The sequence below is a fragment of the Alosa pseudoharengus genome, unplaced genomic scaffold (assembly GCF_046254945.1).
Source record: "Alosa pseudoharengus isolate Yale_2024_CS ecotype anadromous, Long Island Sound unplaced genomic scaffold, YU_APseudo_1.1 YU_APseudo_1.1_scf_3, whole genome shotgun sequence".
Classification (NCBI taxonomy): domain Eukaryota; kingdom Metazoa; phylum Chordata; class Actinopteri; order Clupeiformes; family Clupeidae; genus Alosa; species Alosa pseudoharengus.
In genome coordinates, this window is record NW_027468718.1 from 24542559 (window position 1) to 24563437 (window position 20879).

General features: G+C 41.1%; 2 protein-coding genes across 2 annotated transcripts; both read left to right on the top strand.

Moving 5' to 3' along the window:
• Positions 1-16075: 16075 nt before the first annotated feature.
• On the top strand, positions 16076-17686 carry LOC143100465 (claudin-7-like). Its single transcript, XM_076263668.1, has 5 exons — positions 16076-16344; positions 16523-16684; positions 16780-16867; positions 17045-17152; positions 17249-17686. Exons 1-5 carry the CDS (start codon positions 16113-16115, stop codon positions 17463-17465), a joined length of 807 nt encoding a protein of 268 aa, XP_076119783.1. The 5' UTR covers positions 16076-16112; the 3' UTR covers positions 17466-17686.
• A 550-nt stretch (positions 17687-18236) lies between these two features.
• LOC143100466 (claudin-10-like) lies at positions 18237-20069 on the top strand. The gene is made up of 5 exons (XM_076263669.1): positions 18237-18549; positions 18662-18823; positions 19379-19460; positions 19574-19681; positions 19776-20069. The coding sequence occupies exons 1-5, from the start codon at positions 18318-18320 to the stop codon at positions 19954-19956; spliced, it is 765 nt and encodes a 254-aa protein (XP_076119784.1). The 5' UTR covers positions 18237-18317; the 3' UTR covers positions 19957-20069.
• The last annotated feature ends 810 nt before the right edge of the window (positions 20070-20879 follow it).

The following is a 20879-nucleotide window of genomic DNA, read 5'->3' on the forward strand; positions in this document are numbered from 1 at the left end:
CAGCATACATCACAGTCACCGTGCACTTTATTCATGATTGGGCCATGGTGAATCGTATCCTGGCTACGCGTGAGATGTATGGCATAAAGGATCAACACAACATCAGAAACACTGTGGACTCAATTCTCCAGGTAACCAACCAAAGTACCACCACACCTGACCACACTCACTAACCATTAACTACCAGCGCCCAGCCACAGACCTGCCTGTCCAAGTAGTTATAGACTTGATGATCATGCTATGCTATAACTGTACTGCTTTTATGCAATGGTTCAACTTTCATTTTTTGTTTAGGGTTTGTTATACAATTAAAATATATTTGATGAAATAGTAATATGCAATTCTAGTGCAATAGATTAATAGTCTATATTGAAACTTTTTGAGACAGATAAATGTCTATTTCCTCCGGCCCCCGCAGGAATTTTCCATCCAAGGCAGGGAAGTCGTGTTTGTAACAGACAACGGCTCGAATGTAAAGGCAGCATTCAAAGACCGCATGCGTCTGTCTTGTGCAGGGCACAATATCAACCTCGTCCTGAAATATGTCTTCGATAAATTGGATGGAGACAACCCACGCCACAGTGTCATCATCAACCTGTTGAGCGATGCCAAGAATTTGGTCACACATTTCAAAAGAGCAGGGTAAGATGATTCATATGTTCTGCATAATGCTGTCATATAAGGGTGAAAACCAAACTGAATGCAGTTATGATTACTGAAAATCTGCACTTAAAAATGTCAAAATTATAATAATAGTAATAATTATAATAGTAATTACAAGTATATCTATTGTGCACATGTGGCTACAAGCTAAGGAGTTTGAACTTGTTAGTTTTGAGAATTTTAATTCTGAACCAATTGAGAAACAAGCTGTAAGCAATTGATAATTTCAGGCTACAGAAGAAGTCGGATCGTTCCCTGAAACAAGCTGTAACACACGGTGGAACACCAAACTGCTAATGCTGGAGTAAATTAGACATGCCATGCAGTCTGGAAAGCTACACGAGGTGCTGCTGCAAAGGAACGAATTGAGATTTGTTAACTGCATTGACTCGGACCTCATCAGACTCCTTCAACCTTTTGATGAGGCCACAAGGCACCTATCAAGCGAGAGGGCCCCCACCCTGCACCTTGTCCTGCCAACCAAAGTGACACTGCTCAGAGGCTTAGCACCTCAAAATGATGATGGGGACATTGTGAAAGAGGTAAAGTACTGTTCTGTTGGTCATAGTAGAACAAGTAAATGTTGTATATGCAATAATTCATATTTGTTTGTAGTATACAGCAATAGATAATAGGCTATGTATTTAAACTGCATACTTACTGATGCTACATACAGATGCATACCTGTGATGCATTATCTACAGAAATTGCACTTACGCTTTTTCTTTCCCTCAGGTGAAAAGCATGTTAGCTGAGGCAGTGGAGCTGAAATTCCTGATCCACCGCTATCATTTGGTTGCCACAGCTCTAAGCCCAAGCCTGAGGTCATTCCTCAAAAAAACAGTGAATCCACAGAAGTTTGAGGAAGTTGTTCAGGAAATGGTGACCATGGTTGGTGGAGCAGCAAAAAAGCTTATTAGTTTTGTTCTGTGTCTGAGTTATACTACCCCAGCCCCAGATGTTTAACCCTATGGGCCTTATGGAAGATTGATAAAAATTCATGATTTTCAAAGAGATTTATCAAACTGATATGAGAAATATTGACATCATATGTTGCCAGATATGGATAGCCTAGGCTCTGTTGAGAGAAAAAAAACATGGTATAACATAGGTGGCCTTTAATCACAAAGATATATTTTGTTAAATGAAAGTAATAAAATTAGCTATAGATTTTATTATCTATATTGAGGGCAATTTGGTGTTATTATAAGCCTGTTCTGAAACGATGTCCTGTCCTGTACCCCTTTTTTGTCTAAAGATCCTGCCACAGGCACCACAGAAATCCACAACTTTTTTGCCAGCTGTGTTCAGGTGGAAGACGAGCCATCAGATGATTTGGAGGACACAACTCGGCAAGAGGTCATAAAGTACCTCAGCGAACCATTGAAGACACCCACTGACCTCCTCACTTTCTGGAAAGATAGGACAAGTGCTGGAGATGCCCTTTTTCCTGTGGCCAAAAAACTTCTAGCCATCTCAGCAACAAGTACCCCGTCTGAGAGGAGCTTTAGTGTGGCAGGGAGACTAATTGAGGAGAGAGCACTGCCCTTGATCCAGAGTGTGTTGATCATTTACTCTTCCTCCACTCCAATGTAGCCTACCCTGAGACTTTCTCTCTCTCTCTTAGATGTTGACAATTTTTCCGCAGGTCATGGTAAAAAAAAATCAAAGGTTCTGTCATTTTGCCATAGCATTTATAGCTCCAGGTGGGATAGGTTCAATACACTCACTATAGTTAAGCTTCTTTTGTTGTCCTCACCCCTGTGTGTGAGTGTGTGTGTGTGTGTGTGTGTGAGTGTGTGTGTGTGTGTTAATTGCACTGTTGCACTTTGCACAAACTGTCTGTCTCTACTATTCAATTTGTATGAATAAATACATTTTATAAATATTTTATTTTATTGATTGAATGGGTATTATTGTTTTATTATTGCTTTTTCCTCAGTAAATCATTGCTCCAAGTCACATTAATTATCTATAGTTTCTGTAGGCTTTCCAACTATTTTTGGTCTATTGACATCAACTTTTGGGTGATGTTGGCGATTCTCATTGAGTTTAATGTGTCATGCAATGTTGGGGCATGCACCTCGACGATCGCATTCCTCAATATATTTATCGCATAACCCTGGCGGAACACAAAAAATAGTTTTGTTTACCCATAGCAACAACGTTGCTATGCTTCGCAGGTTTAACCTGATGAGAACGGTGCAAACCAAAGATTCTAGAGCGCTACGCGCTAGAATCTTTGGTGCAAACTTAACTGATGGGTTAGCCTACTGCAGGGGCCTGTACTACGAAGCAAAGATTCTAGAGCGGAGCGCTCTAGAATCTTTGCTACGAAGCGGGGTTACTGGCTTATCTGGGTAACTTCGAGAGTAACTTGATCACGTGTGGCGTAACTTCCCGATTAACCCGTACTACGAAAGGTGGATAGGTTTTAACCGAGGTTTGCTGCCATGGCAATTTACGCTGCACCTCAAACCTGCTCCGAGCAGGTTATGTTCTTGGTTAACCCGAGGTTTCCGTTAACCACACCCTTTATAAGTACGACCCCTCCACCACTAACAATTTCTCCCGAGACAATGTCGGCGTACCTGGATGATCCATACGACATTGGAGCGCAAATCGTGAGGGGCTCTCTTCGCAGGGCGAGGGGTTTTAGAGACCGGGTTATACAGACATTCTTTGTTAGGGTAAATGACATGTGAATAATACAGTGTTGGGCAGCTACTTCGAAATTGTAGCGAGCTAAACTATCAGTTACTCTGCCATGAATAAAACACTACACAATACTACCACCCAGTCAAATGTATTAGTAACACAAACACAGCAGTAGGCTAGTTCTCTACTATGACAAGAAAAGTGTAGCTTGTGTGGCTAAGCTACTTGATAAATAAAGAAGTTAAGCTATTGAAAAGTTACTTTATTCAGGAAATAGTGAAGCTAGGCTAACACGCTTAGGCTACAAGTAGCAGCTAGCGATTGCCCAATAATAGGCTACAGTCTGTGCCACTTGTGTAAAATTCGCCAGCCAAATGTAGTATGATTTATTTCTACAATAGCCTTTTTGTGTCAGTTGTAATCTAAGTCAGTGTTATGGAATATGACTTATCAAGTCTCAGTTCATAGCCGGGTGAACACCGAGACTCTGTCTCAAATCGCGTACTTCTGCACTTACAATTCCTAATTTGAGTGCATGAGGGTGTTCACACTGAAAATTCCAACGACACGAAGGGCGCTGCAAGTTCCCGGATGGTGCACTCATAACGGTCAAAAAGCTGAGTGTGCAACGCTGGACACTTTTCGCCCTTAACGGACGCCATCTTGCCCAAATAGCGGAAGGGGAGGGAGTGTTTTCAAACTCGTGGTAATCGCGGTTGAGAAAGCTGAAGCAGCAGCAGTGGAAAACAGACTTTACGGAGGTACAAGCAAGTTATAACATAAACGGTTCATGTTTTGACACAGTATGACCATGTCACTGTCGAATTGAGGACGCCAATAAAGTTATATTAAAATGTTTTGCGATCGTCATGTCCGTGAAGTGCACGGAGTTAGTGTTTGATATGAGACAATACTATTTTGTTAAAATTTGCGCACTCTGCCAGTAAGCACACAGTGCACATAGTGTACTACACGAAAGTGTACTCACGTAAGTACACCAATTGAGACAGACTCCGAGTAAACATAGCCTAGCTAGCTGGCTACGATTCTCATACAGTAATATCAAAGATCCTTGCTCCTTCTCAACTCTCTGGTAATATTCTATTCACAAAATACAACCAATAATAGCCTACGGTAATGTTAAATCTAGGGGTGTGACTTTCGAAACCGATGTCTCGAATCAGTGTCAGGGTTCGAAGCAGAAGTGTTTCGAAATACTGCTTCGAAACGTGGTTCAAAACAGCCATGTCATGTGACCACTGCTTTGAAACATCGTTCAAAATCCCCATGTCATGATGTGACCCAAGTTAAGTGAACCAGAGAATGTCTAATAACGTAGACGGGCTCTGAGTGAACCTTCGGTGCATTTCACCGGTGTCGGCAGGCGTGCCCGCGCATTCAATTAACAGTGTAGACTATTCTTAAGCAATAACCATGATGGTGTAGTGGTTAGTGATGGCGTTTTTTGCACGGTAGGCCTAGCCCAGGCTGCTCAAATGTGGTTCGATCCCCGTTTGATTTAAGGTATTGTTTCAGATCGTATCTGTTTATGTTTTCTTACTTCATCATTAATTACACAGTTTCAACTAAACTCTCAGAATGGTCAAAAATCGAGAGTTTTTATAAGAAGAAAGTGATTTAGAGAACACTAAGCAAGCCACAAACTTCGAAGACTACATCTCCAATACGAAGCATTTGACAGATTTGTTTCACCCTAAACAGCTCTGGTGTCGGAATTGTTTCGAAGCTTCGGAACAATTCGGCACAATTGCTTCGAACGTTTCAGTGTTTCATAAAGCCTCGCTTTGCTCATCCCTAGTTAAATCTTACTTGTGAAAAGTAAATCCCCCTGTTTAAAGCCCTGTTTGCGATGGTCCGCCGATTTGAGCAGGAACATGCTGCACAGGGCTGGCATCTTGTGTCTTCTGCTGCAACCATAGACAGTAAAAGATAGGCTGCAACCAGAGAAGAACCGCCACTCTCGGGAAACTTCCGGTTTCTGAACTGGTTGCAGTTCCTTATCTGGTTCCACATGAGGGCGCTCACGAATAAGTGCAGAATGAATGGAGGCCTATGGAGCTGTACCCCTCAAATCCATTTTTCTCGGGATATAATTTTTTGCCCAGAAATTCGAATGTTGCAGTCAAAAGAGGGCGCAGAGAAAATACAAACCGCTGAGTATTATATTTTTTGAGTCACTTATTTGTTCTAAAAAGCCTTTCAAATGTGTCAATGACGTCATTCATTAGCAGAAAGCTAGTGTGTTGTGGGCAACAACGACCCAACCTGAAAGAAATCTAAAGGACGTGACTACTCGTTCATTCAACTTTTGACCTATAATCCATATTGAGCTTGCAGAACCCACAATCAAATCTTCAATTTCTCAACGACAACTAGGTGAAAGAGACAAATTTAGCCGTCTAGCTCCATAGACCCCCATTGAACTGCAACATATTGCAGGTACAATGGAGTTAATAGGGAGTGATCCGGCTCTCCGTAAACGGGCTCTGCTGCAACCAAGGGGGCAGGCGAATCCCGGAAGTAGAAGAATCATAAGCTGGAGGGACCACTTCTCTGCCAACCCCATAGAAGCCCATTCATTTTAGGATTTTTTTTAAATACCATAACTTCATATAACATATATCCTGTGCCGATATTGTAGCTTCTGTGTAATCTACATAAACAATAAAAGGCAAAACAAGACTCGACTACCTCGTAAGTAACGTTAGGTTCCCGTAAGAAGAATGTTTAGCATGTCCGGTTGTAGTGAAGCTAACGCACCGTAGGGGGATAACCGTTTGGGTAAGAAGTTGGGTAATAACTGTTTGGGTAAGAAGCTCAGTCCAGCCAGCACGGAAACTCATGAACAAAGCTATGTAGCCTATAGCATTGTATGTTAAAGTAAAGCATTGCATAGAGGCAAGTAAACCTAATGAAAAACGGCACTAACGAGAGGTTTTCGATGGATTGACCGTAGGTCGGAAAAGTGGAAAGAAGATTAGCTTCAAGGCTATATAGGTAATCTTAACAGCGTATAGTTAAAGGGACAACAGGCAACGTTTTCGTGTTAATTACTCATCTTCGTAAGTCGGTATATGGTTAAATGACTCGTTACAGGGCGAGACCGCCCCTATTGCCTGTAGGAAGAATACCCCGCTTGCAAGTTCAGTGTATAGCCTACCGCCGACCGAAGCAGGCAGGCTAACGAAACGCTAGAGATTGTTGCAAACGTGTGTATGGCGAAGAACCGAGCGAGTGGGTTTCGTAGAGAAAAAGCAGCAGGCTTGCATGGTGTCCCTTTAAATAGCCGGTCAACCGCTTTCACACCACCAGACTGAAAGAACGACTGCTTACTGTGCTTCCACATCTGAGGGCACATTTACGCGGAAGAAACACACTCCTGAGTTTTGAGAAGGACATTGGACCAGCTCTCATGATAGCCTGTCAAACTGATAGTGATGCCATGCACTTAATGCGAGCAGCACAAATAGTGCGCAAAGAAGTCCTTAATTCATCTTTCTCTTTTGACGGGTCATTCAAAGAAAAGGGACGTGCCACCATCTCTCTTGGCCTTCATCAACATGGTACTTGATGGTACAGTCCACCACAAAACCTGCCTTAACAATCTCCCAATTGATAGTCTTTAACAGTAAGAAGTAATTAATTAGTAGTAATTAAAAGGCCCTTTCACACTGGCGAAATCGCCGCAATTTTATGTACCAGAATCGCGGAACGACTGTCCCTTTCACATAGACCGAGGCGGAACGGCAGGACAAAGTGTCTCGCCAAATTTACTACCAAGCCCCCTAGACATTTTGCCGAGTTTTTTCGTTCCGGCACCATGTGAATGGGTCAAGGCGGAAAGGGGAATCTGGGCGGGCATTTCGATGCTATGTCCAGCCCACCACAGGAGATTGCAAATCAATTTGATCAAAAGCAGCAATAGCAGAGACCCCACATTATGTCAATCTATAAATTCACAAAGTCTCCAGTCATTCAATGCCTGCTAGAGTTGACTGTAGCTTGGAATGCAATCAGTTGCCATAATAGGCTATAATAAAATCCAGCGAAAAAACAAAGCATGAACTCATGAGCGTCTGTCTGCCAGGGCCGTAGTCACCATAGACATTGAGGTGGACGTGTCCCCCCCAATATTCAAATATGACCAAAATGAAACGTTATATTTTTAAATGATGCATTTCTGCAAGCCTGTGTCATTCATTTCTTTCACATGTCTTTCAACATAAATAATGCATTCATATGCTAGTAGTAATGCCAGAAATTACCGTTTATAGGCCTCTTACAAATGGTTGTTGCATCTTGCATATTATTTAGATGCGCACTCAATCGTGCATCCATGCAGGCAAAACGTAGGATTCAAATGTGGCGACGGCACACAAGTTGAAAAAGACGTTCACAATGCACTGGCGGTGATAGCCTACAGTTAATGTGAATCGCGGACAATAACTAAAGAAAGGAATTTGCAACTCCATTCACCAATTAAAGGCTGTAGTAGGCCTAGTGTTTCTACATGTTGTTGGCACAAAACGTCATTTCTGTCAGAAGCCAGTCTATAGCCTAATGCAGGGGGTAACGTGAGTCAGACAGAAGAGGGGCCTGTCTTAGTAGCCTATTCCTGAATCCTGTCCCTTTCAAACTACGTTAAAATTGTGTGAGTAGCCACCAGCATAATACAATCTAAATTAAAAGACAAAATCTTATTAGGTTATAGGTCCAAACCTATGAGTCTAAGCCTTAGTTAAAAAAAATCTTTAGGTGTACAGTAAGTAACAAATCAAAGAACCACATTCTGTGTAATATAGAGCTTAACAAAGATACTCTAGTTTGTAATTTATTTTAAAGTATACATTTTGAAGACAAATGGAGTCATACCACAGGTCCAGGGATGGATTACTGAATGGGCCTATGGGCCTACTTCAGGGCCCAAGAGCTCAGGGGGCCCTGAAGCCCAAGCCTCTGTGTGAAGTTGCCTCTTCTCCACCCTTCTCTTTTCACAAAACTCACCAGAAGTCATCATTTAAAGGGTAATTTTTTTTAAATAAAAAATCTTCCATGGGAGAATGCCTCAGGACCCCTCTATCTGGAGGAGGGGGGGGGGGGGCATCTCTGCCCAGGGGTTCATAATCCATCCATGCCATGCTATGTCCATCAAATGTTTGGAATACCCTAATTGACTGACTTAACTAACGACTTGTTTGTGATTTTTAATCATATTTTTTGCATGGTAGGAAATGTATTGAAATTCTGTTTGGGGGTCCCTCAGACCCCACCACAGATTTGGTCCCCCCCAATGTTGACATCATGACTACGGCCTTGCTGTCTGCCCTATATGTATATCCTCTGATTGTAATGCTTACAGATATCTAGTCGATATTTGTAACATTTGTTTTGTATTTGGCCTGTTATAAAATCATGTAGACCTATTGAACAATTTAAAGCAACACCAAAGAACTTTTCCTCTGTCGCACGCATGCAATTTGTTTATCCAACGGCTTTGTAAATAACGAAGTCCATAGACAAGGTAGAATATGTTGCATGATTTTATGAAAGTAGGCTACGATGTATTGCGACATCATGCAAGTCAAATTTGTAGTTTCTTATGTCTCATTCCATCGAACTACAGATCCGCTACCCGATCTGGCAAACTTACATAGTGCGGTTATAGCCGATAGAGGACCGCAAACAAATGCAGAAGTGCCGTTCACCCTGTTACGAGTTGATGAACCACGGAAACAATTTTGGAAACATTATTTTAAGGTACAAAAAACTCTTTGGTGTTGCTTTAAACACATTAGGAACCGCAAAGTTGGAGACATGCATAAAGACATTGCTGCAAATGTAAAACCGGATTACTCTGGAATGGCTAACTGTACAGGGGAATACTTTACACCTTTGTGTTCGGTAAGGTCTGCTGTTTATTATGACCGCCGCTAGCGAAGCTAGTGAAGCGGTCATATAGGGATTGTCAAAGTTTATTTATTTATTTTTTTTCCCCGTCATCTACTTCCTGAAATTTTGGTCAACGATACCCGGGGCACCGAAACACCGGGGCACATGAAATTTGGTGGGTATGTAGCCCCACTAGACTAGAAATTTCGTTTGGTCCCCGGGGGCCACTCCCCCTCCGCGCTGGGCCCCCCGAAACCCAAAAAATGCAGTTTTTCCTAAATAACTACCTGAACCGTGGCACCGAGGATGAAGAAATTTTTATGGTATGTTGGTCTCAAGGGCCAACATCAACCTAGCCCATAACTCATTTGTGATTTGCACCCACCCGGGAAAAAATGAAAATGCAATATCATTCTGCTTTAATCGCCCCTCTCTTCAGTAAAGACGTTCAGAACTGCACCAAATTTTATGTGTATGATTAACCTGACATTCTCTGAGAGTATGCCAAGTTTCGTAGAATTTCATCCATGGGGGGGTCTAAAAAATTAAGTTATGTGTACATTTAGTGACTGTACACTCATTGGCCTGTAGATGGTGGTGCACACATATACACACGCACACACACACACAGGCACGTATACCATCAGTATTGGCAATTAGAACGGCCGATACATAATTACAAATTCAGTAGGATTAAAGGAAAACCAAATATTCATCATAATAATAATTTGGCTGCATTTCCAGTATTGGCGTCACGTAGTCGTTTGTCCACTAGATGGCGCATCGTTGCAGTGAGACGTAATTTTGTTGGAAGTTAATCTAAAGTGGGTTGGAAAGACACTACACTTCCTACAAGGACAAGACTGTACAGTAGTTTCTCTGCATGACATGTAATTCCCATTTCCTCTTGAAGCTGAAATAAATCTGAGAATGTTTATCGGACATGCTTGTTTTTTACTGCAGGTAGGCTACGTTAATCCTATCAATAGCAGAACGTAGGTAAAATAATGTTACCGTTAGCATGGTTGAGTGATGGAGGCCAATTTGATTATTGATGTATTTGTAGAAAACCATAAATGCGTTTATAGGCTACAAAGCAAATTGATAACAGCACTAATTGTATCTTTCGACTGTCATCTCATTTGCTTATGACCATAACCTAGGCTACTAACAGGAGCTAAGTGAGTTAGCCACAACACGTTCTCTACGTGATGGTTTTTTAATGGAAAATATATAGGCTACCTGAAAGATAACCTGTCTATGATGCATCCTAAACACCGGGCTGGGACATTTCTGCTCAAAGTCTCAAAAAGCATCTGAGTCAACGTTCATTCCCAAACACCCATATAGGCTACTTCAATCCTCTATTTTCAAAGGTGATTCAAGTAAGGAAGAGCATGGCTCAAAGTAAAGTAACTGAAACTTCATAAATTCGTCAAAGTGAATAATTTGTGTCAACTCGCCGCAATGTAGATTTATTAACACACCCGTGATGATCTACATCTCCATTTAAACCAGATGTTTTAGAGCGCACGTTGAGATGTATTCAGGGCAGGGCTGTCTACACATATTTGTTGCACGTGCTACAAAAATCATTCTTTGCGATGGATGATATTACCAACGTTACACCGGTCAGATACAGTTTTGCCTATGGCTATTCCGTGAGACTGAGGCGCTTTTTGTTTGTTCGAAGTGCGTGTTTAGGGTGTGGGAGGGGAGTCGATGTGCTTTGATTCCAGCTTGGTAGTTGTAGTCTATGCGATTAAAAAACACGTGTGTATGAAGTATCCAAACAATGATAACGCTTTCATTATGGCTGCTTAACCACAGACCTTGAGCTACTGTACAGTGGGTTGGGTTAGAAGTGTCCACTTCATTCGCCCTTTCCGTGATTCACACAGCTACGTGAAATGTATTACTGATATGCAAAACTATTAACTTTTCGCCAAGAGGTGGCAGCTTGATACTGTAAGGTGTAAGCCATTGGTTCCAAAGGAGATTTTATTTGGGTCGCCAGCATAGCCTAGTGACAAGTGTTGTGTAGTAGGCCTTAGCATAGGGCCTACCTTATATAGCTTATAGTTTGTTAACAGTCACGGTTTTGTCATAACTCCCTCTATGCATTTTTGCATTTAGAATAGCTCTGAAACCGGGGGGCGAACACGTCGCAGGGGGGGCGCCAGTGCGTGGATATCTCAATCGCAAAATTAAACAATATTTCTATCGGGCGCCTATACCATGAACTAGGCTGGGTGAAAATCAAAAGATTGCGTCCTCATAGGACCTCATAGTTGCAAAATGCAAGGGAACATGAATCAGCATATTATTTGCACAAACAATAACGGACAGTAGCTCTTCAACTTTGCCCGTTAAAATGTGTATGAACAGTCTCGCAACGCATTTCGGACATGTCAGTTATTTGCACCACTGGGTAAAACGGCATTTTGTTTTAGACTACTGGTATTTAATTTGTGCATTGACAATAAAGCTGAATATCATTTGAACTAGATGACTAAACTTATGCATATGTAGAAGAAGAAACATTCACAAAAATCCATGACATGACCTCTCTTCTTGATAGCTGTTGAAAACTGCATGGAACTGACAGAGATGGTTTTGTTTAATAATAAATAAATAAATAAATACATTATGCTGCTACCTTCTGCTTTTCCCAAATACAATGTAGCCTACAGGTGTACCTTTCATCAGTCCAGTTGCAATGGATGGACTGTGGTGAACTGCCCTACTTGTGATTGTTTAGAGATTTTAAAGGTTTTATAACAATGCTACACATTTTTTGGCCCAGAAACAAATCTATTCACCTTTGCAGCGCCAGTAGGCTACTTTGTGTGCAGAATGTGTGCAAACACACATTCCAAACAAGCATACACAAAAGTTTAAAGAGTGGGGGATGGAGTAGAAGATGGAGACAAATTCATTAATATGATTTATTTTCGCGGAATGGATGTACAGGACTGAGCGGCGGTCATATTTTGTACCGCTATGCGGTACATCTAGTTCTGATATATGGTTTGTCATGTGTTGAGGTAAAGTTTGGTAAAAAGGTAAAAAGTATTCCACCAAGATGAATGGGTAGGGAGACGGGCGCAAAAAATATGATTAGATTAAAGTTACTTTTCTCGCGAACCGTTTACCACAACAACTAACCACTAACATCGTTTAAAAGCTGAGAAAAAGCTCTTTCGTGTGATGTGATGTCTGTGATGAATAGGCTACTTCGCAAGTAGTTCAGCAAATTTGGGCGGGACAGAATACCTTTACAGAGCAGCAGCTCTGGCCATATTGGCTCTGGCTCACATGATGTACTGCTTTGAATGCATTATCGCTTCACTACCCAACACGCGAACAAGAAAAAAAAAAAAAAAAAGAAACCAATGTGCTTATGTCGCGATTTCCGATAGGCCCAGGCCTAGAGAAAAGACAGCTATGGTAACCTAACAATTAGGATTTGCTTTGCCTACACTGCTGTTTGGTTGTCCCAAACTTTGAGACGATCCATACTCGCATTAACTGAATTATCAACCCGAACTGCGATGTTCCAAACAGAGTGACAGGATGCAATGCCTAATAATCTCAATGCCTTCGGCATAACTGCTACAGTGCGCCTAGGCCTACTGTTAAACACCTGAAAAATATTAAACTGCTGTTTTCTTTTCATGACCAGCACTAGGCCTACGCAGGCCGGTCTCTTCATCTCGCTTTCAGACACAAAAAGACGGCAAAAAGACGTCTCCTCTTCCCGCAAATTTAGCGGGATCTCTGTGTGAAAAGGCCTAAAGACACAGCCTTACATTCACATGCTAGCTACAAATGTGTTCAAGCCCGGTTGACCGGCTTTTTAACTAGGCTACTCTGTTAACATTACCTATTTCAGCCATAACAAATTTCACATTACCAAGCTGACATATCTACAATATACTCTGTTCAATCATTAAACTAGCTTCAGCTCACATAAATGTTCCAGACTGTCTTCTAGTTTAGCTAGGATAATTATTTTGATCAATGTCCATGATGTTTACCTGCTAAATTAATTTGCAACATGAATAATATTATGTAATTATGTAATAATATTGTTTGTTCTTAGTCAATATGTTTACCTGTTAGAATATGTCGATTGAAGTGCTCTCTACATTGTGCGTACTGTGGCCTGTAGCAACAACTCTCTAAAGCAGGGTTTTTTAACCAGCGGTGGTATGGCAGGTGGTCTGTGAAAATGGTCTAGGAACCAGCGGTGGTATGGCAGGTGGTCTGTGAAAATGGTCTAGGGGGTCACCTGTGGATAATTCTGTGCTGTGAAGAAATGAAATTAGCCACACATCTCATGAAATAACAACTAATAACTGAATAATACAGGGACAACAAAGAAATGAATTGGGGTACAAGGGTACATAAAAAATGAATATTTTGATGTTTTGTTTACCTTGACCTTTACATAAATGCATTTTCTTGAACTCTGGTGGTTTCAAAGTTATCAGATACAGAATGGGCACCCAAAAGTTAGTGGGAAATGACACCTTAAGTGTTTTTCTACTGTGTTTGGTTCCAACGTGAGGCACTTTTGATTATAATTGGTGGCCATCTTGGATTTGACCTCTCCCGGGCCTCAGAGGTCAAATTTGACTTCCCTCCCAAAATAAACCTTATGGTATAACCTAACTATGGTAGAAGTTTTATGTTTCTTTCAAAAAGTGCACAATTCCCCTTGATTTGAGGGCTTAAACTCTGTACTATGAGAAGAATTTCTGTGTATCTATCATATGAGTTACAAGATTCAGTTCGATGGCTAATGTCACGAAGAGGGGGCGGTGGGGGTAAGTGTGAGTCTGCGCAGTACTGGGGGGACCAACTGAAAAATCGTTCTATTTGACTCTGTGCCCCATTGAAAATGACGGAGTCTGTTCGTCCATTTCTTTTACTGTCTATGGCTGCAACGCAATGAGGAGTATGACCGGTTCAAGATGGCGGCCGCATTTCTCGTTTCCAGCAGCCAATGCAGCGTCTATGTAGGCTATATTATGTCTATGGTTTAAACCAGAGACTTTCTAATGTGGAGACACAGCACTCAAAAAATACTCCATAGAAATGCATGGGGCTAGTTTGTCATGCCAATATGGCCGTTGTCTACACATATCCCACCCCTTCCTCGGCAAAACGTCGACATGTGAATACATTGAGCCAATCATGTGGTGTGATCTCGCCACTGGAGCAAGATTGGTGTCCTGAAGCCTTGCGCACGCGCATTTCTGCTGAATAGGATGCCCGATGAGTGCCCATAAAGTGTTGTCATATGGCCGCCGAGTGGAGGGACTTGCCTAAAAGGACTTTGTTTAAACTGTTCAATTCCGGCACTATCGTTCCGGTAGGACCCGCAAGAGACGAACCAAAGATTGTTAAGGCGGAGCAAGATATTTCATCAGGAGCCACTTCCGGGAACCCAGATCGCACGAGGGGGGGGTGTCAAAATCCACCTTTATGCAGAGCAGAGGCAGCGACTGCTCCATTGAAGTCTATGGGCATAGCTCAGAATTTCACCACATATGCTAAGGTCTTGGTTCTATAGAGTTAGGAATGTGAATTTCGTGCACGTTTTCATGATCCTCAAACTCTTCTGAACATTTCAGGTAAATTTTTAGCATTTTTGAACATTCCAGTCTGGAGAAAAAAGACCTTATATCAGGTGTGCGCCGGTTATTTATGCCGCTGCTGTTGGCCGGTTGCAACGTACGCTCATCAATACGTCATCGACATGCCTCTTTATGCAGACAGGATTCGATCCCCATTTCGTGCCCATAGACATGAACTACAACGAAGTATCTTGCTGCGCCTTAACAATCTTTGGACGAACTTCACTGGCTATCATTTCATTGGCTAACCGCCTCGCGTTAGCCGCTCTCATTTGCATAAAGTTCAGCCGAGCCCAACTTCTTGACGCGCCGCTTCTGTTCGAATGGCCGCGCCGCCTACCCAAGGTGCATTGCGGAAGCGTAAACCCCGCCTTGCCCCTCTACATAGGAAATGAATGGTCTATGTGCGGCGTGGTGGGCTTTGCCGCGATAATGTACGTGATCGGGATATGACGGGAGTATTTGTGCGGGCTCGGGATGGGACGGGAGTGAAAATTGATTCCCGTGTCACCCTCTAATATTCACCTCTAATTGTTCTCAGTTTGCATGACACTTCATCCACTAAAACAGTTCAACAGTAAGTAGATGTGAAAGTGAGAATTTATTTTATATATTTTCTCCATGTATTTTGTACATATAAAATGCAATAAAGGTCTTGTAATTGAGCTATTGTGTCAAACTATCTTTTTACATACAATGTGAGCGGGTCCCAAGTACTAGATAGGCTACACCACAAAGTGGCCTTTTCTTAGTGCTGCTAGCATTTGATCTGGAGCAATTTACAACATATATTTACACATATGTAAATGTGAAAAGGATTTTGTGCCATACTGATATTTTGTGGATTAAAAGCACTGTACAGCAGATAATGTTACTTTTGATGTTGGACAGCCCAACGCTTTTTGAGCCAACTAGTGACTGACTTCATCTGTCATTATTAATCTTGTTGATAAGAAACATGTCCTTTAAAAAGCTTTTTGGGGGGTGCTTGTACTGGCTGCATGCAGTCATTAGTTTACAGTAAACAGCCCCTATGATGAAGACAACAACACAGCCCATATTCTCCAGGGCACCAAGAAACAAGGAACCAGAAACCGAAACTCACCCTTGCCATCTCAAGTGTGCTATTACTTCCTGCTGGAGAAACAGCTACTTCAACATCTAGTAAACATCTGATATGTTTTTACTCTGAGAAACTCAGACGAGTGACACAGGTTATCGATCTGTATTATAGACATGAGGAAAAGACTGATTCAGATCTTTGGCTTCTTGATCTCGACCCTAGGTTGGGTTTTTGTGTGCTGCACAATAGCAATGGACTACTGGAGGATTACATCTATTGGTGGCCAAGGTGGCTCCTGGATCATCAAGACAGCATCGTACTGGTCCAACTTGTGGAGGGACTGCTACACCGACTCCACAGGCACATCCAACTGCAGAGATTATGATGTCTTGTGGGGTGTCACGCGTATGTATTTCCACAGATGACAGGGAGGGGCTGAATAGAACTTCTTTCTCACATTGGGGTGACAATGAAATCATACAGCAAAGCAAAGTCAAGATTGTAAAAATATGCTCTTTTTAAATCTTGTTCACAGTAGCCTAAACATAAATATAATTTGGTAAGTGGCTTCTTTCTTATGTAGCATATGTCCAGGGTGTCAGAGGACTGCTGATGGTGGGCATGGCCTTTGGATGTATCGCTGCCATATTATGCTTTATTGGCATGGACTGCACCTACATTGGGGGAAGTGAGAAAGCTAAAGACAAACTTGTTTTCACTGGAGCCATTTTCCATTTTGTTGGTGGTAAGCAGAGTGGTGCTATACTCTTTTTGGAAAACTGTCTTTTTTCCCCTACTTGTGTATCGGTCATCATAGTGTGATTTTTTTCCCCCACTCAGGTATTTCAGACATTGCTGCTTATTGCTTATACATCAACAGAATTGCCAGAATGACTTTTGCTAACTCTGTGGAGAGAGGTGTACTAAGGTGAGAAAGTAGATTTTACATTGTAACTTTAGCTTTGAAATTACTGAATTGAACAGGGCCAGATTCTACTATAATGCACACATTTGCAAATGCTGTTGGTATTTTTTTTTATTATTGATATAGGGATTGGTAATACTGTTAGACATGATGCCATAGAATAATATTTATTGTTTTCAGGTATGGCATTGGAACTCCAATATTTCTTGGCTTGGTGGCCAGCTTTTTCATCATCCTAGGCGCCCTTCTGTATGCAGTCACTGTGTACCTCGTCCTCGTCCCCAAAAGGTATAGCTTAAATGGTAATATCTGAAAAATAAACGTATCTGTATCCTTAATCAACAGAACACAAACAAATGCAGACATAACTGATTTGTTTTCCAGGGTTGTGTATGCTTTAGCTCCACGTACATACATGGCTCCTCAGACATACAAGGGTTCCAGGAACAGAACACCGTACAACGGGCCTTCATACTATGGTCTACCAAGGCAATCAAGGCAATCAAGGCAATCAAGATCTTCAGGATACACTAACAGCTCCAGGGTATCAAGGATTAGCCAAATAACTGAAGAGAGATCAGCAAGAGACGCATTTGTGTGAGATGCACACACACCTATATGATGATACATTGTGACTAGTCTGACATTTACCAATTTGACTAAACTAAAATGGTTATGGATTCCGCAATGGAAATACATGTCCCCAACAAATGCTTTTGTAAATAAACTGATAAATGCCAATTGAAACTATGTATTCTGTAAGCCTTGTAATGTACCTATCTATTCATAAGCTTCCTAATAAATAAATAAATAAATATGATACCATTGGCATAAGGTGTTACATTGTTTCAAGATCATAATATGCTATATCAAGATCATATAATATTGTTAATATTATGAACAAATGAAAATGGATTGCCATCCCTAATCGAGCCAAAGTATTAATTAGTATTAGTAATTAGTATATATTGATGAAGTCTGATCACTTCAAGTCAAATCTAATCTCAGTGACAAATATTTTTTTTATCAGAAAAAAGTATAAATAGGCCTATTCTAATGTATCATATATTGTAAATACTTACATTATTAATTAATTATTGCTTGAACACAATGATGGATATAAATGATGCTAAATGCTGTGTGGAATATCTGTTAGGCGTGTTGTTGAAGCCATGGTGGCAGTCCCTCGTTTTTATATCAATAATAAACATTGCGCTGTTTCTGTGCAACGTGACCTTCACCAGACAAGACAAATATCTGAACACTCCCTCGACAACACCTGAAGGGGTGTCCAGAAGAACACCACCCTTAAAGGAGGAGACAAAAAACTCCCTGTCCTTAGGTTTTCAGTCTTGTGGACTGATCATATGTGTTGAAGGGTAGCAGTAGTCCAGACAAATAAGCACCAACTACATTCAGATACCTAAGACCCTTTTAACTGTTATCAACAGCCATGAAGTACAGGACAGTGGTCATGTATATGGAGATAGGATGTTTTGTTGTTTGCGTGTGTGGATGGATCCTTGTTATTTCTACAATGCCGATTGAGACCTGGACCTGGTCAGAGGTAGAAAGCATAGTTCTTACTACTTCTAACTACTTCTACAATTTATGGAAAAGCTGCGTCTCAGATTCAACAGGAGTTTCTGACTGCAAGGGATATCCATCAATGCTTGCCCTTCAACGTAAGTGTAATGTCTTTGAAAAGATCATTGGAAGATTTTCACAATGACTTACAATGTCTCTTTATCATTTGAACAGTGCATATACATTTATGTCTCTTTATCCTTTGAACAGTGTATTTACATTTGAGCCGTGCTCTGATCATCATCGCAATAATCTTGGGATTCTTTGGAGACATTCTTGCTTTAGTGGGAATGAAGTGTACCAAGATTGGAGGGACTGAAATTATTAATGCCAGAGTGACATTTGCAGCTGGAATGAACTATCTGATTTCAGGTGATTTTTTTTCATTTACTACTACTACTACTACTACTACTATTATTATTATTATTATTATTATTATTATTATCAGTGGTTAAAGTGGGATTTGGCAGGTGAGGGAACCCTAAGAAAAACTTGGTCGCTGCACACTCTATCTCCTAATTCTTTTATTTAATTCCAACGTGGGGGAACCCTAAAATCCAGTGTTGGTGCAACGGGGGGAAATGACTCACCGTTGGACAACATATTGAGTATTGTGGTGTAGCAATACTTTTTGGGCAAGAATTGCTAGCTTCTTGGTCACCTCTGAACACGCGAAAAATTAACTCTTTATTTGAACAATATCATTGGTCTATATCGTTGGTATGAAAGAATATATTTATTATTAATTTATCTGAGGTGGTGGAACTGCGTTCCTCCCTGTTCCCCCCACTTTAACCCCTGATTATTATTATTATGTATTATTATTATTATTATTTACTATAGATTCATTATGCAAAGAATAAACTGTAATTGATTATCGGATAATGATGATTATAATAATAATAAATGGTTGATCCTCCCAATCAGGAATATGTGCTATGTTTGCTTTCTCCTGGTTTGGCGACAGGGTTGTGTCTGAATTTAAAAACCCTAACTTCAAGGGACAAAAGTAGGTAGATTTTTGCTGCTCTCCATAACACCGAAACAAGTACAATTTCATGGTATAGTGACAAAGGTAACAGAGTTGTTCAGTAAACACTAACTGATGGAACATATCAACAGGTTTGAGTTAGGTGCAGGTCTGTTCATAGGCTGGGGTGGATCCTTTCTGTTGATATGTGGGGGCCTTGTCTACAGCATCTTTGCAGGAATAGAGGGCTGTACATCAAGGTAATACATATTTATATGAAACATATCTCAGAAATGTGTTAGCCTACAAATACAGATTGAGAACTTCTCAGATTTTTGCATTCTCTCATTTCAGCCCGGAGAATACAGATGTGCCAGTGTACACCACTTACCGTGCTCCCCTATCATATGGTTATTACTCACCTAAGCCGGCTAACACCTTGCCACCATCCTCAATCCCTGGCAGAGAGAGCCGGAAGTCCAGAAACCCCAGCAGGAGCTCTGTCAGACCCACCAGTACAGACGCTTATGTGTAGAGTTGAGAAGGCTCTCAAAACACAAGAAAAGATGCCAAATGCAATAGTTCAAAAGATGACAATGAAGTGTATTTGCAACTACCATCTTTCCGAATAAAACTGTATTGTTAAGATATGATGCTAAATATTGTCACTTTTGCAAAAAAATACCAGGTTTATCCTGCAAATTAACTTTTTAATAAAAGTTGTGATGGAATAAGAACAGAATAATAAGTGTTTAATGGCAGCTGAGCTACATATTCAATACAGTTTTTCCCAATGTATTCAGCAGACTTGAATTTTTGTTTGGCTCCAGTATCTGATGCTAATGCAGGCTTGGCTTATTTTAGAGGGTATCTTCACTCCTAGGACATTCATAACATGGACTACAACATTTAGTTTCAGGCTGTTTATTGAATAGTCACCATGACCATGATTTTTTGGCTAATCAAGTTTCCACTGTATTTTATAGAGATGTTCTATAGATTATTGTAGGCCTACTTCATGTGATAGTGATCCACGCAAAATTATTACCATAGCCTACGCTTGGCCTGTCTCTGCTACTGCATTAGGTCATCATTGGTTCAATTAGGCTATACACACTTAAGTCAAGCGCCTAGAGACCATTTCCATATTGCCAATTTACACCAGACGATTGACGTCCTGCATGTCGGCATTTTATAGCAGAGATATTTACCTAAGCTTTGGAAAAGTTTCTCAATACTGATTGTGAGAATCAAAACTAATGTGGTATCCTGGTATAGGACACGCTCCTCGTTAGTGCTGCCGTGGCCGGACTTCGTTGATCCAAACAATCGGGGCGGAGTTTAGAAACTCATGGACCAATCATAGTGTCCCACGACCAGTGGACTTCGGTTCTGCTTTACTGGGGTACTGACATGTCACTTTGAAATCTCTTAGAAAGTGCCTACCTAACATTCAAC

What these genes read in the sequence shown, in the direction of transcription:
- LOC143100465 (XM_076263668.1), top strand. Translation starts at nt 16,113, where the DNA reads ATGAGGAAAAGACTGATTCAGATCTTTGGCTTCTTGATCTCGACCCTA. An exon ending in TGTCTTGTGGGGTGTCACGC is followed by an intron (nt 16,345 to 16,522) that starts GTATGTATTTCC and finishes TTTCTTATGTAG; the next exon opens with CATATGTCCAGGGTGTCAGA. An exon ending in CATTTTCCATTTTGTTGGTG is followed by an intron (nt 16,685 to 16,779) that starts GTAAGCAGAGTG and finishes TCCCCCACTCAG; the next exon opens with GTATTTCAGACATTGCTGCT.
- LOC143100466 (XM_076263669.1), top strand. Translation starts at nt 18,318, where the DNA reads ATGAAGTACAGGACAGTGGTCATGTATATGGAGATAGGATGTTTTGTT. An exon ending in ATCAATGCTTGCCCTTCAAC is followed by an intron (nt 18,550 to 18,661) that starts GTAAGTGTAATG and finishes TCCTTTGAACAG; the next exon opens with TGTATTTACATTTGAGCCGT. An exon ending in ATAGAGGGCTGTACATCAAG is followed by an intron (nt 19,682 to 19,775) that starts GTAATACATATT and finishes CTCTCATTTCAG; the next exon opens with CCCGGAGAATACAGATGTGC.